This window comes from Triticum aestivum, chromosome 5B (genome assembly GCF_018294505.1).
Source record: "Triticum aestivum cultivar Chinese Spring chromosome 5B, IWGSC CS RefSeq v2.1, whole genome shotgun sequence".
Taxonomy (NCBI): domain Eukaryota; kingdom Viridiplantae; phylum Streptophyta; class Magnoliopsida; order Poales; family Poaceae; genus Triticum; species Triticum aestivum.
Window position 1 is genome coordinate 371,565,256 of NC_057807.1, and position 13,769 is coordinate 371,579,024.

Below are 13,769 nucleotides of genomic sequence, written 5' to 3' on the forward strand. Positions count from 1 at the left end.
CCCGGCGACCGGCCTAAAGTCGCGCCGGTCGAGCGGCGTAACTGACCTTTCAGTTTCCGAAGTCTACGTCCCTTTCGGTGGGTGTGGACTATGGACTCCGGGTCTCCGGTGTGAACGCGGCCCTGTGTATCCCTCCTGTCGGAAACGACAGCCGGGGTCGCCGCACGCGCCGAGGCGCCCTCAGCGTCCGACACGTACGCGCTCGCACGTGCGCGAGAGGCCGCCCACCCCGCGGGCCCCGCCCGCTCCACCGATCCTCATCCGGTGCGGCTTGAAGATGGATATACATATCTCCTAGGGAAACCCGGCGGATCCTCTGCGCGTCCCCCTCCCGCGGCCCCTCCCCCGCGCCCGTCGGATCCCGATCGTGCGACCCAGGCCCCAGCCGCACCGGTCAAACACCGTGGGGCCCTCCAGAGCGGCCGCCGTGCTCCCGCGGATAAGATCGCGCGCGGGCTGCTGCCGCCCGCGAGGGACTGCGCCATGGACTGCGCGATGGAATCTTCCACCTAGCCCCCTGGGTTCACGGGCAATTCGCAGGCCGGACGGGCACGAAGAGTTTCTTCATATCCTCAGGATAGAGGCCGTTTTTGTTGGATTGCGGCAGCCCGCGGCGCGATCAATGGATGAGGGCTGCAGTAAACGCATGCAACCACGTCACTATCTATCCTTCTGACAGCAGGCAAAGGCACCGATATTCGGCCGTAGGCCAGGAAGTCACCATCCGATAGAAAATAAATACAGTAGCACTCACTAAAAATAAAAATCACATGACCATAAAAAAGTAGCGTGCATAGCAGGTGTAAAATTTCGAATTAAGAATCACCCAGCTGGGATTTTTTTGTCCCGAAAGCAAAGCAGCTTTTTATGGTAACCGCCACGGCATGCACGCAAGGAAACCGTGGTGACTGACTGCTCACTTGTTCTGTAAGAAAGCCAGCCGGGGGTGAGCATTGATCGAGTGGATGGATAATGCTGATCCCTTGGGTCAGTCAGCAGGGACGATTATCCATCCCGGAAACAAATAGCGCCAATGGTTTGTCATGAATTCTTTGGCCGCTGTTAGGTGGACGGCATGCGGCGCGGCGCGGGACGGCGCCCGTGGACGAAATGCCCGTGCTTATCCAGGGTGCTTAGCGCGAAATTCCGATTATATTTAATCCGTGTACGGGCCGGGGGCGAGAGGCATCGCAGAGTTCATCAGACCCGCGCTCGCCAGCTCGAGCGAGGGCGAGAAAAATACTCTATCCATTCCATTCCAGTCTAGTCTACTCCAGTAGAGAAGCAAAAGCCTCGCCTCCATTCCGTTACTTGTAGTCGTGATAGATAGATAGATCCCACCACAGCCCTTCCGATCCTCAAGAGTCACCGCCGCACGCCGACCGACGATCAGCCCCGCCTCCTCCTGCCACCACCGCCTTTCCTCCCTCCTCCGCCGCGTCCGTCTTCGCCAATCCGCCGAGTTTCCCCGGAGTTTCCGCCACCCTCTTTCGAAATTTTGTTGCTGGTTAATGCTGGTCCTGGGGATGGGCGGCGGCGTCTTCTCTTGTCCGGTGGCGGCGATCTGTCGATGTGGCGGTCGCGTGGGCGGCGGGAGGAGGAGCACCTGAGACGGTGCCGCTCTGCCGCCGTGTTCCCTTTGACCGAAAGGGGCCGCTCCTTTCCGGAAAGGGGGAATTTGTTTCCGCGCTTCTGGCGACTTCCTTTGCGCCGATTCCATTCCTTGTTGCCTCGCTAAATCTCGCCCGGATTTCTTCTTCCCCTCGGACTCCATCCCGGTCGCAGATCCTTTTCCTCCATTCTTGCTCTGCTCCGTCACTCGCTCTGCAACTGCAACCTCGAGTTCTTGCTGATTTGTTGGTGAAGAAGATCACATCTGAGAGAGGATGGCGTCGAGATCCTACTCCAACCTCATGGAGCTCGCCGGCGGCGCTGACCGCGACCAGCCGCTGCCGTCCCTCGGGCAGCCACGGATACCGCGGGTGATGACGGCGTCTGGCATTGTGCCCGGCCTTGACCGCGCCGACGCCGCCGCTGACGCTGACGCTTACGCCGCCTCGGTGGCCTCCGACGACCAATCCGACCAGCCGCCGCGGGAGCGCACCATCATCGTGGCCAACCAGCTCCCCATCCGCGCCTGCCGCGGCGCGGACGGCGCCTGGGAGTTCTCCTGGGACCAGGACAGCCTCCTGCGGCAGCTCAAGGAAAGCCTGCGCGCGCACCAGGGCCGCGCCCACATGGACTTCGTCTACATCGGCGGACTGCGCGACGACATCCCGGCAGAGGACCAGGACAAGGTCGCGCTCGAGCTCTACGAGCGCTTCCGCTGCGTGCCCGCGTTCCTGCCGGACGACCTCCGCTCCCGCTTCTACCACGGCTTCTGCAAGCAGCAGCTGTGGCCACTGTTCCATTACATGCTGCCACTGTCGCCCGAGCTCGGCGGCCGCTTCGACCGCGACCTGTGGAAGGCCTACCTGTCCGTCAACAAGATCTTCTCCGACAAGATCCTGGAGGTGATCAACCCCGAGGAGGACTTCGTCTGGGTGCACGACTACCATCTCATGGTCCTGCCCACCTTCCTGCGCAAGAAATTCAACCGGGTCAGGCTGGGTTTCTTCCTGCACAGCCCGTTCCCATCATCGGAGATCTACAAGACCCTGCCGGTTCGAGAGGAGGTGCTCCGGGCGCTGCTGAATGCCGACTTGATTGGGTTCCACACATTTGATTATGCCAGGCATTTCCTCTCATGCTGCAGCAGGATGCTGGGAATGAAATACGAGTCGCAGAGGGGGTACATTGGACTGGAGTACTATGGACGGACTGTCACTGTCAAGATACTGCCGGTGGGGATACATTTGGGGCAGCTGCAGGAGGTGCTCAACCTCCCGGAGACCGGGCTCAAGGTCGCCGAGCTTATCAAGGAGTTCCGTGATCGGGGCCGCATCATGATGCTTGGTGTAGATGATATGGACATATTTAAGGGCATCAGTCTGAAGCTTTTGGCATTTGAGGAGCTCTTGACGCAGCATCCAGAGTATCGAGGAAAGGTGGTGCTGGTACAGATTGCCAATCCGGCGAGGGGGAAGGGGAAGGATGTGAAGGAGGTACAGGATGAGAGCTATGCCATGGTGAAGCGCATCAATGAGGCATTTGGGCAGCCAGATTACCAGCCAGTCATATTGATCGACAGGCCACTGCACTTCTATGAGAGGATGGCATACTATGTTGTTGCTGAGTGCTGCTTGGTGACCGCAGTGAGGGATGGCATGAATCTTATACCATATGAGTACATCATTGCTAGGCAAGGGAATGAGAAGATTGACAGGATCCTGGGTCTCAGCCCTTTCACAAGGAAGAAGAGCATGCTTGTCGTGTCGGAATTCATTGGCTGCTCACCCTCCCTGAGTGGCGCGATTCGGGTGAACCCTTGGAACATTGAGTCGGTGGCCGAGGCAATGGACAAGGCCTTGCACACAGGTGAAGGTGAGCAGGTGCTGAGGCACGAGAAGCATCACAAATTTGTGAGCACACATGATGTCGGATACTGGGCAAACAGCTTCCTGCAGGATCTGGCGAGGACTTGCCAAGACCATAACAAGAGGCGCTGCTGGGGCATAGGATTTGGGCTAAGGTTCAGATGTGTGGCCCTTGATACGAGCTTCAAGAAGCTCGCGGTTGAGCAGCTTGTCTATGCCTACCGGAAGGCAAGCACGCGCGCCATTCTCTTGGACTATGATGGTACGCTGATGCCCGAGTCATCGTTTGGTAAGATGCCGAGCTCCAAAACAATAAACATGTTGAACAGCCTCTGTCGCGATGAGAAGAACTTGGTCTTAATCACAAGCACAAAGACCAGGGCGACCTTAAGTGAATGGTTCTCAGCATGTGAGGACCTAGGCCTTGCTGCTGAGCATGGCTACTTCATCAGGTAAATTCCAACTGTTCCCTGAAAATTCTCAACTACCTTCATTGTTGACATTGTTGAAACGAAACTACTAGTATTGCTGTGACTTTGTACTCCACATGTAGCCTGTGTATGTACATTCCAATTAACACCATTTTGCTGTAGGCTGGAAAGAGATGCAGAATGGGAGACATGCGGCCTGGCAACAGACTTCAGCTGGAAGCAAATCGCGGAGCCGGTGATGAAGACCTACACCGAGACAACGGACGGGTCGATCATCGAGGACAAGGAGACAGCAATCGTGTGGTGCTACAAGGACGCTGACCGTGATTTTGGATCTTGCCAGGCCAAGGAGCTCCATGACCACCTGGAGAGTGTCCTCTCCAACGAGCCGGTATCAGTCAAAGCTGACCTGAACTATGTTGAGGTGAAGCCACAGGTAAAGTTCGGCTGAAACCACTGGTGCCTTTGTTTCCTCCTACTGTACCTAGTGTGGTTGTGTTGCTGCACTTGTGTAACCGAAGGAGAGCACTAAGCCATGAGAATGTTGTTTGCATGATTGCATTGCAGGGTGTGAGCAAGGGTCTGGTGGCGAAGCGGATGCTGTCGACAATGCAGGAGCTGGGGCTCCCGCCCGACTTCGTCCTCTGCGTCGGGGACGACCGTTCCGACGAGGACATGTTCGAGGTGATCACCACCGCGGTGGACGGCCCCTACCTGAGCCCCGGTGCGACGGTCTTCGCCTGCACCGTCGGCCAAAAGCCCAGCAAGGCCAAGTACTACCTGGACGAACCCGCCGACATCAAGCGCATGATCCGGGCCCTCGCGAGGGTCTCCGACCAGGAGCTGGCGATGGAGGAGGGCGAAGACCCTCCTTACCCTTTCCTCGCCGGCGACGACACCAGCACCGACGACACCTGGCTGAACTGAGGGGGGAAGCCGGCAGACAAGACCAGCAGCAGCGCAGCCCCGGCCTGAATAAGACAGCATAATGGATGGACCGTGCCGTCGTAAACGGCAGCATGTTGTGTTCCGCTTGGTTGTTGTTCTGCCTGTTTCGCCGTTGTGTATATAGACTCCGTTGAACTTGGTTAAATTACCGGCTAAAAATTTCCAGACCATCTACCCGCTGTTTTAATTTGCACTTTCTTTGTTTTTTTTTTTGAGACAATGCACTTTCTTTGCTGTTGGTCTGAGAACTTGGCAGGGCGAAGGAGTTCGCACCCAGCCCACTGGTGTTCGAGTCTCAGCTCGAGCGCTTGGTGCTCACGAAATTTTCTTCTATAAAAAATGCTAACAGCCTAGTCTAGCCCAAGTTGGTCTTGTTTTTTTTTTTCGTTGGTCTTGCTCTCTCTCACGGCTGGTGCTGCCTCCTGGCCTGGCCTACTGGAGTGAAGGCGCCAATGATTTCGCCTTGCCTTTTTTTCTTCTGGTTCGGCTCGTGCTGGCTGCTGGGTGCTGACTGGGCGCGCCCGTCCGTCCGTAGTGCTGCCGGCTGGTGTGGGGTTTCGGATAAGAAACAGGATTAGAAGTAGGTGTTGCTACTGTTGGTAGTCTCCCGGCAAATGATGGGCGCCATTTGTCACTGGTGGGGGTGGGAGGTAGGTCAGGTGCTGGTCTTATGCCATATGGGGTAATAAAGGCAAGGCCCCAGCGCAGTCGGGTTGGTTGATCATCGTGCGCGCTAGCGATAAGATCGCGCCTGCCTATTCGGCCATGCCATGTCTAGTCTACTATAGTACTCTGGCATACCAAATGGCCAAGAGAGATCCTCTGCCGGATCGGATTGGGTTGGGTTGGGTTGGAGCATAGCCTTCCGGTTCGTGCTGGTTAGGTTAGAGCATGGTTAATAGTATAGCCAGCTGCTGGCTATAAGCCAGTGCCATGTCATCTACAGCCCATCTTATAGTCAACATGTACAATAGTAGATCAAAAGAGTGTACTACTTTTTTATTATGTGGCCCACCTTTCATTCTCACAAAGTGACTAGGAGCACGTGCTAGAGCTAGCTCTTCACGAAGAGCCCGCTTATCTTCTCTCTCCTCTTCTCTTTCCTCCAACTAAGCATAAATATATTAGTTTATTTCTTATAGCCCGCTGACTCAGTTCTATTGTACTTGCTTTTAGTGAATCTTCTCCATGGTGTTGTTGTTTAGATGGGAGACGCAACGCCACGGCGGCCGGCGGGTTTTGGCCGACAGCGGCATCGATCGCAGCGGACAAACCGCCGACTGGGGCATGGCAACCAACGTCTCTCTCTTTCGCGTAATCTTCTCGTATGGGACAGCGGCGGGCGCGGCGGGCGGCGCGCGTCAGAGCGCACGCGGCGACCCGGTCCGCGTCCACGCTCGGCTCGGTTCTCCCGTCCTGGCTGTTGCCTGGCTGTCGTCCTACTCGTACGTCGGGGTGCGGCTTGTCCGGACGCAGGGAAAGGGATTATCCGGCCGGTATTTCCGATGGCACCATCGCTCATGCACAGGTGTGCTAGTGATGAAAACGATGCGAGCGCATCGGCGTCGGCGTCGGCATCGGCATCGGCAAGCAGTCGGAAGGAAGCTGTCGCTGTCGGGGGAGGAGTGGAGAGGATAAGCGCGAGATCAGATGGGAATGGGATGGGAACAAGGGGCAGCGGTTGGCCCCTTCTTTTCGCGGACGGATGGCCGACCTGCCCGCTTTCCTTCAGAGACCAATGGTGTTCTTTTTTTCTTGCTGTGGTCGTTACAGCAACTTCTCCCCGATCCTCGTCACTTTCAGGTTGATGTTTGGTTATGTTATGTTGCATGCTTGTTCGCAGGCATACAGCTGCACAATGAAAAAAAATGACATATCTACAGGCAGGTGATGTTTTTAGACCACCACTGCCAGCCGGAACCATTTGGTTACCCGAGAGAGACAAATCTACAGCGCAACTGTGGAAAGCTAAATTAATCGCCGCGTGGGTTGTTACAAAGCCTAGATATTTAGAGCATCTTCAATAAAAGATGCAAATTTAGAGATGTGAAACAGGAGATGTAAAAGTTTACATCTTCAAAAAATAAACAACTCTAACAGATGTATATTGAAGATGTAAAATAGCAATACCAACAGATGATGCAAAATGGAGATGTAAAACCGGCCGACGGCCGCGCCACGGTACGGCCGCACAAATTGAAATAAAACATCTCAAAAACAACTTAAAAATTTCACATGTCCACAATATCAAATTATTACATAATTCATCAAACCCGCAAAATCAAATGCAATACAAATACAACAAAGTTTTGCACAATACAACAAATAAATAGTGAAACTAGGGGGCTCTTCCGCCATGTCATTTTCAATACTCCTTCACCAAATCCTTCTGAAGTTGATCGTGTGCATCGGAGTTTCTAATTTTATTGTACACCTTCATGAAACGTTTGATTCGATCCTTCCTTCTCATCGGCATAAAGCATATGCCAATCAAATGATAGGTGTAATCTAAATCATGTCTACGCTTATTCTCAATGATCATGTTATGCATGATCACGTAAGCGGTCATGATATACAAAAGTGTTTTTTGATCCCAGAATCTAGATGATCCTCGCACAATAGCAATTTGGGATTGGAAAATTCCAAAAGCCCTCTCAATATCTTTCCTAGCTGCCGCTTGTGCATTGTGAAAGATGAGTTCTTTCTTACCTTGGGGTTTTGCAGTTGGCTTGACAAAAGTTCTCCACCTCGGGTAGATCCCATCAGCTAGTACACATAGTTGTATGTGCGGCCATTTGCTTCAAAGGTCATCGGTGGTGCTTCTCCATTTGCTAACTTGGCAAAAAGAGGTGGCCGGTCGAGCACGTTGATGTCATTGCAAGATCCAGGGATCCCAAAATATGAATGGCAAAAGCATGTTTCTTGATCGGCAAGGGCCTCAAGAATGATAGTTGAAAGAACATGCGGTGCCCCCATGTTTGGTTTTGGTAATTGATGACAATCTCTATGGACTAATGGTTGTCTTGAGTTATATTTGAAGGATTTGTCCATAGGCTTTTCTTGAAGTTCATGTGTTGGTTTCAAGGAGTTTATGAGTTGACCAAGGTGCTATTAAGGAATTATCCAAAGATTGGTCATGTGAATGTTGAGCTTATTGCAAGCATGCCTTGAAGAAGAAGGTTGTGTGATCATTCATGTTTACCTTCAAGACATCATCCAAATGAAGAGAGTTGCAAAGATTCAAGGTTGATCAAGACTAAGTCAAGAGTGAATCAAGTTGATCAACTCACAAAACGTAGCCGAGAGGGATCAAGTGATCCCATGGTATGGTAAGCATTGTCCATTACGCTTTGTGTGGTAACCCATGGTCTTCGTGAGAGTTCTTTGTGGGGTTAGGTTGCGGTGTGCAAGTTCAAGTGATGCATCACAAAGAGATCAAGTGCTTGAAGCTTGTCGTCCATTGTAGTGACAATGGACTTGTGAAGATGAGCGGAAGAGGGGCTCACCCATAGTTGATTATGGGGGAGCAATCAACTAGTCTTCATCGAGCCAATGCAATCAAGAAAGGTGATCCATCTTGAGGAGGAGTAGATCGTCATCAACTAGCTCAAGTGGACTTTGTGCAAGGCAAAGGTTTGCCCTTGATAGGTTTTCTATTTTACCGGTCTCATGGTAGTTGTGGGAGACCGGGTTATATGATCGATTGTCGTACTATCAAGGGGGGCTCTCGATGAGTTGCTTGATCGTATCGTTTGTAGAGAGCTCAAACCATTGCATCCTTGCATCTTCTTTATTGGTTCTTGTTTGGTTCTTCTCCTTGTGAGTTTTGGAGCTTATGGTCATTTTTATGACAAGCTCGAGTTCATCGAAAACGGAGTTTGCATGCATCTTCTATGATGTTTTCGATGTTGGAGGTTCTGCCAGTTCTGGTTTTATTGTTACCCTCTGTTGTCTTCTCTGCAAAATGAAGGACTCCTAGTGTTGCTGATTTGGGGCATGCGGTAGTACTGCTCTCCGGAGCGGTAGTACCGCAGGCCCTTGCGGTAGTACCGCTCTGTGGGAGCGGTAGTACCGTGGCCTCAGGCCAGGCGCAGCTGCTCGAGCGGTAGTAGGGGCGGATGTAATTTTTTACATCCGCGCCCTACGCGGTAGTACCGCGCCGCGAGCGCGGTAGTACCGTGGGCTCTGGCCAGGCTTAGCAGCATGAGCGGAAGTAGGGGCGGATGTAATTTTTTACATCCGTGCCCTGCGTGGTAGTACCGCTCTTCGTGTGCGGTAGTACCATGCCGGAGTTTTGCGCAGGTCCTCCCTCAGCGGAAGTAGGTACGGAAGTAATTTTTTATGTCCGTGCTTTCTCTGCGCCTAGTGTTGCCTGCCTTACGGTAGTATCGTAGGGGCGCGCGGTAGTACCGCTCCGGCAGTTCTACCGCTCGTTGCCCTGTGCAACAGGCCTTCATCTCGCCAGAGCTGCACATGCGGTAGTACCGCAACCAACCGCGGTAGTACCGCAGCTCCCTGCGGTAGTACCGCGTCGTGCGGGCTGAGTGAGGGGATAACGGTTGGTTTTTCTCCCCACCTATAAAAGGGGGTCTTCTTCCCCATTGAGACTGATCCTTCGGGCTCGTGTTCTTCCCCCATTGTTGACCTTCTTCGAGCTTGCTAACTCTCAATCCCTCCATGGATTCTTGCTAGTTTTTGAGGTAAAAGAGAGAGGAGATCTAGATCCACGTTTCCACCAATCACTTTCTCCTCTAAGTGAGGGGAACCCCTTGGATCTAGATCTTGGAGTTCTTCGTGTTCTTCTTTCGTTCTTTCTCTCATTTTCCTCCCTAGCATTAGTTGCCTTGGTGGGATTTGGGAGAGAAGGACTTGGGCACTCCGTGTGCCCTTGCCATTGCATTTGGTGCATCGGTTTGAGTTCTCTACGTGATACATGGAAGTTACAAGTTGAGAAGCTTATTACTCTTGGATGATTGGTGCCCTTGAGCTTGTTCCTTTTGGGTGCTTGGGCGCCCTAGACGGTTGGTGGTGTTCGGAGCTCAATCATTGTGGTGTAAAGCTCCGGGCAAGCGTCGGGGTCTCCAATTAGGCTGTGAAGATCGCCCCGAGCAATTTGACGGGTACCGGTGACTGCCCCCAAGGGTTGCCAAAGTGTACGGGTTCGGTGACCGCCCCCAAGGGTCGCCATTTGTACGGGTTCGGTGACCGTCCTCAAGGGTCCCTTAGTGGAATCACGGCATCTTGCATTGTGCGAGGGCGTGAGGAGATTACGGTGGCCCTAGTGGCTTCTTGGGGAGCATTGTGCCTCCACACCGCTCCAAACGGAGATTAGCATCCGCAAGGGTGTGAACTTCGGGATACATCGTCGTCTCCGCGTGCCTCGGTTATCTCTTACCCGAGCCCCTTTACTTATGCATTTTACTTTGTGATAGCCATATTGTTCTTTGACATATATCTTGCTATCACATAGTTGCTTATCTTGCTTAGCATAAGTTGTTGGTGCACTTAGGTGAGCCTAGTTGTTGTAGGTTTTGTGCTTGACAAATTAACCGCTAGGTTTATTCCGCATTTGTTCAAGCCTAAACCGTAATTATTTTAAAGCGCCTATTCACCCCCCCCCCCTCTAGGCGACATCCTCGATCTTTCAATAGTGGCATCATTCCCGCGACCCTTGAATTGTCCATGCCATGCTATAGGGCAATTTTCCATTTCCAATGCATGTAATCGACGAACCCTAGCATGAAGGAAATATGCCCAAGAGGAAATAATAAAGTTGTTATTTTATATTTCCTTATATCATGATAAATGTTTATTATTCACGCTAGAATTGTATTAACCGGAAACTTGATACATGTGTGGATACATAGACAAAATATTGTGTCCCTAGTAAGCCTCTACTAGACTAGTTCGTTGATAAAAGACGGTTAAGTTTCCTAACCGTAGACATGTTTTGTCATTTGATAAACGGGATCACATCATTAGGAGAATGATGTGATGGACAAGACCCATTCGTTAGCTTAGCATTATGATCGTTCAGTTTTATTGCTATTACTTTCTTCATGTCAAATACATATGAGATTATGCAACTCCCGGATATTGGAGGAATGCCTTATGTGCTATCAAGCATCACAACGTAACTGGGTGATTATAAAGATGCTCTACAGGTATCTCCGAAGGTGTTTGTTGGGTTGGCATAGATTGAGATTAGGATTTGTCACTCCGAGTATCGGAGAGGTATCTTTGGGCCCTCTCGGTAATGCACATCATAAGAAGCCTTGCAAGCAAAGTGACTAATAAGTTAATTGCAGGATGATGCATTACGGAACGAGTAAAGAGACTTGCCGGTAACGAGAGTGAACTAGGTATGAAGATACCAACGATCGAATCTCGGGCAAGTAACATACCGATGGACAAAGGGGATAACATATGTTGTCATAACGGTTCGACCGATAAATATCTTTGTAGAATATGTGGGAGCCAATATGAGCATCCAGCTCCGAGATGAATTCAATCTTATCTTACTGGGGCTCTCCCCTTCGGTTTGGGTTCCTCTATTGGTTATTGATCGGAGAGGTGTCTCAGTCATGTCTACATAGTTCTCGAACCCGTAGGGTCCGCACGCTTAACGTTCACTGATAATATTGTATTATATGAATTATGTGATTTGCTGACCGAATGTTGTTCGGAGTCCTAGATGAGATCACGGACATGAAGAGGAGTCTCGAAATGGTCGAGAGGTAAATATTTATATATAGGACGATGGTATTCGGACACCGGAAGTGTTCCGGAGGGTACCGGCTACATATCGGGTCACTGGAAGGGGTTCCGGGCACCCCCCCCCCCCCCGGCAAAAGATATGGGCCTTATGGGCCAAGAGGGGAAACACAGCAGCCACCAGGGGCTGCTGCGCCCCGCATATGGGCCGCACCAGAGGAGAAGGAAAGAGGGGAAGGGAGAAGGAAAGGGGGATTCGGCCTCCTCCTTCGTTCCCTCCTCCCTCCTCTTTCATTCCCCCTCTGGTAAATAAGGAAGAGGAGGGGCGCCCATATGAAGGCCCCAAGTAGGATTCGGCCTACTTGGGCGCCTTCTTGGCTGCCTCCCCTCTCTCTGGCTACATATATATATATATATATATATATATATATATATAGAGAGAGAGAGAGAGAGAGAGAGAGAGGGTCGCGCTATTCGTCACCCTGGGTGAGGAATTCTTATTCCTCACCTCAGCCACCCCACGGCCAGAACTTAAAAACTTAAGAAATTTAAACACCCGATGTAAGATTACAACAGGGAGAAAGAAACGTACTATGGAGCACTGCCGTAAGAAAGAAGGCTTGTGAGGTAAATTTTCCTCATGCATGCAAAGTAAGTTACGGCACATGCAGTGTTCGGAGACTGAACCACTGCCGAAAGAAACAATAGTTTTGCGAGGTAAATTTACCTCGCAGACTATACTACCTCTATCTGCACGACCTAATGCACCATGAATTGGAAATAGAAAACATGATCCTGCATCCTAAATTTTTTTGTAGTTGCTACCATGTCTCACTAGTGTTCTGGACTGCACCTAGAGAAAAGTTCTGAAGCCTTCCATAGATACCCTCAACAACTTCCGGTCAAAGTGAAAATCCATAATTTTATGATGACGATTAAAGTTTAAGAAAAGAAAAATTTGTGTCCTTTAGCAATATGAGGTAACCGAAAGGTTTAAATTTTGATCAATTCAAGGTATGATCAGCCCCAATGGCAGTGTTTCGACTAACTGAACTAACAAAATATTATACTCACTATCAGCAAGGCAATGATATTGTGCATTGAGATCACGGTTACTTGGGCTTAAATGATTTGTGCTTCTTATTGGGGTGCCACCCTTCCCGGTTTCTTACTATGCCTTCTTGTGCAACAGAGCAGATTCACAATGATTGGTGGTCAACCTAATACAGTAGCAGCACCCTGATTCGATTCTAAGTCTAAATGGTCGGACATGGTACTTTTCAGTAGCAGGGGACAGTCCAATTCATCCAAAATAGTGGAGCTCCAAGGAAAAAGATGGAGTTTATTCATAATAAAGAAGAAACATGGCTATTTATTAGAAGATGCAACATATGGGGACTCTAAACGGAGGATTCATCAGACACAAACCGCTGAATGTAAACTATTTATTGAAAATAGGAGCTTAGTAGGAGGAGTGGGAGCATCTGTAGACTAGATCTAAAGAGAAGCTCTTGATTTGTCCCCAACATCAAATCCGGTGAAGGCCCGTACTAAAATTTGTGCAACCAAATTGAAACGAGTAAAACTTCATGTACGGATGCAACAACCTGCGCCAAATCTGAGGAAGGCCAAAAGCTAGCGCCATAACAGCCGCCGCATCTAGCAAGTCAATACGCCTAAGTTCCATAGGGAAAGTAGAATTCTAGATTGGGAGAAAAGGGAGGAGAAATACAGGGGCATAAATCTTGGCAATGCATCAGAGTGTCGAGAGCTCACCGTGACGCCGTCGTAGACCGCTATTGCCGGCGTAGAGCGGTGTAGCCCCGCAGCACTGCCTCGAGGAACCCAGAGAATTCACCACACCCCCGAGGCCAGCACTGCCACCGAGCAGCACGGGCTGAAACTTCAACGCCATCACCAACCACGGCGCCGCCCAAGACCTAGGCAGCTGTCCCAGCTACCCATGGCACCGCCGTGCGCCACCGATACTCCCCATACGGTTCGCCCCTCTTCTTAAAAAAACATTGTTTGCAGTAGTTTAGAAAAGGACGGGGAGTGGGGCTGTATTCGAGTCAACGCTTGAAACGTAAAATTACTTCAACCTCAATCTAATTTTCCAGCGAGGGACAGTGGGCTAGCTTTTCCCCTATCGCAAAACGGTGCCTTGGCTGGAGGCATGGTCTGGCTCGGTCGATCGACC

The 13,769-nt window shown here is 51.0% G+C and overlaps 1 protein-coding gene across 1 annotated transcript; it reads left to right on the forward strand.

Annotated features, from left to right (window-relative positions):
• Nucleotides 1-1,169: 1,169 nt before the first annotated feature.
• On the forward strand, nt 1,170-5,027 carry LOC123111908 (alpha,alpha-trehalose-phosphate synthase [UDP-forming] 6). The gene is made up of 3 exons (XM_044532787.1): nt 1,170-3,928; nt 4,070-4,343; nt 4,475-5,027. The coding sequence occupies exons 1-3, from the start codon at nt 1,887-1,889 to the stop codon at nt 4,832-4,834; spliced, it is 2,676 nt and encodes an 891-aa protein (XP_044388722.1). The 5' UTR covers nt 1,170-1,886; the 3' UTR covers nt 4,835-5,027.
• The last annotated feature ends 8,742 nt before the right edge of the window (nt 5,028-13,769 follow it).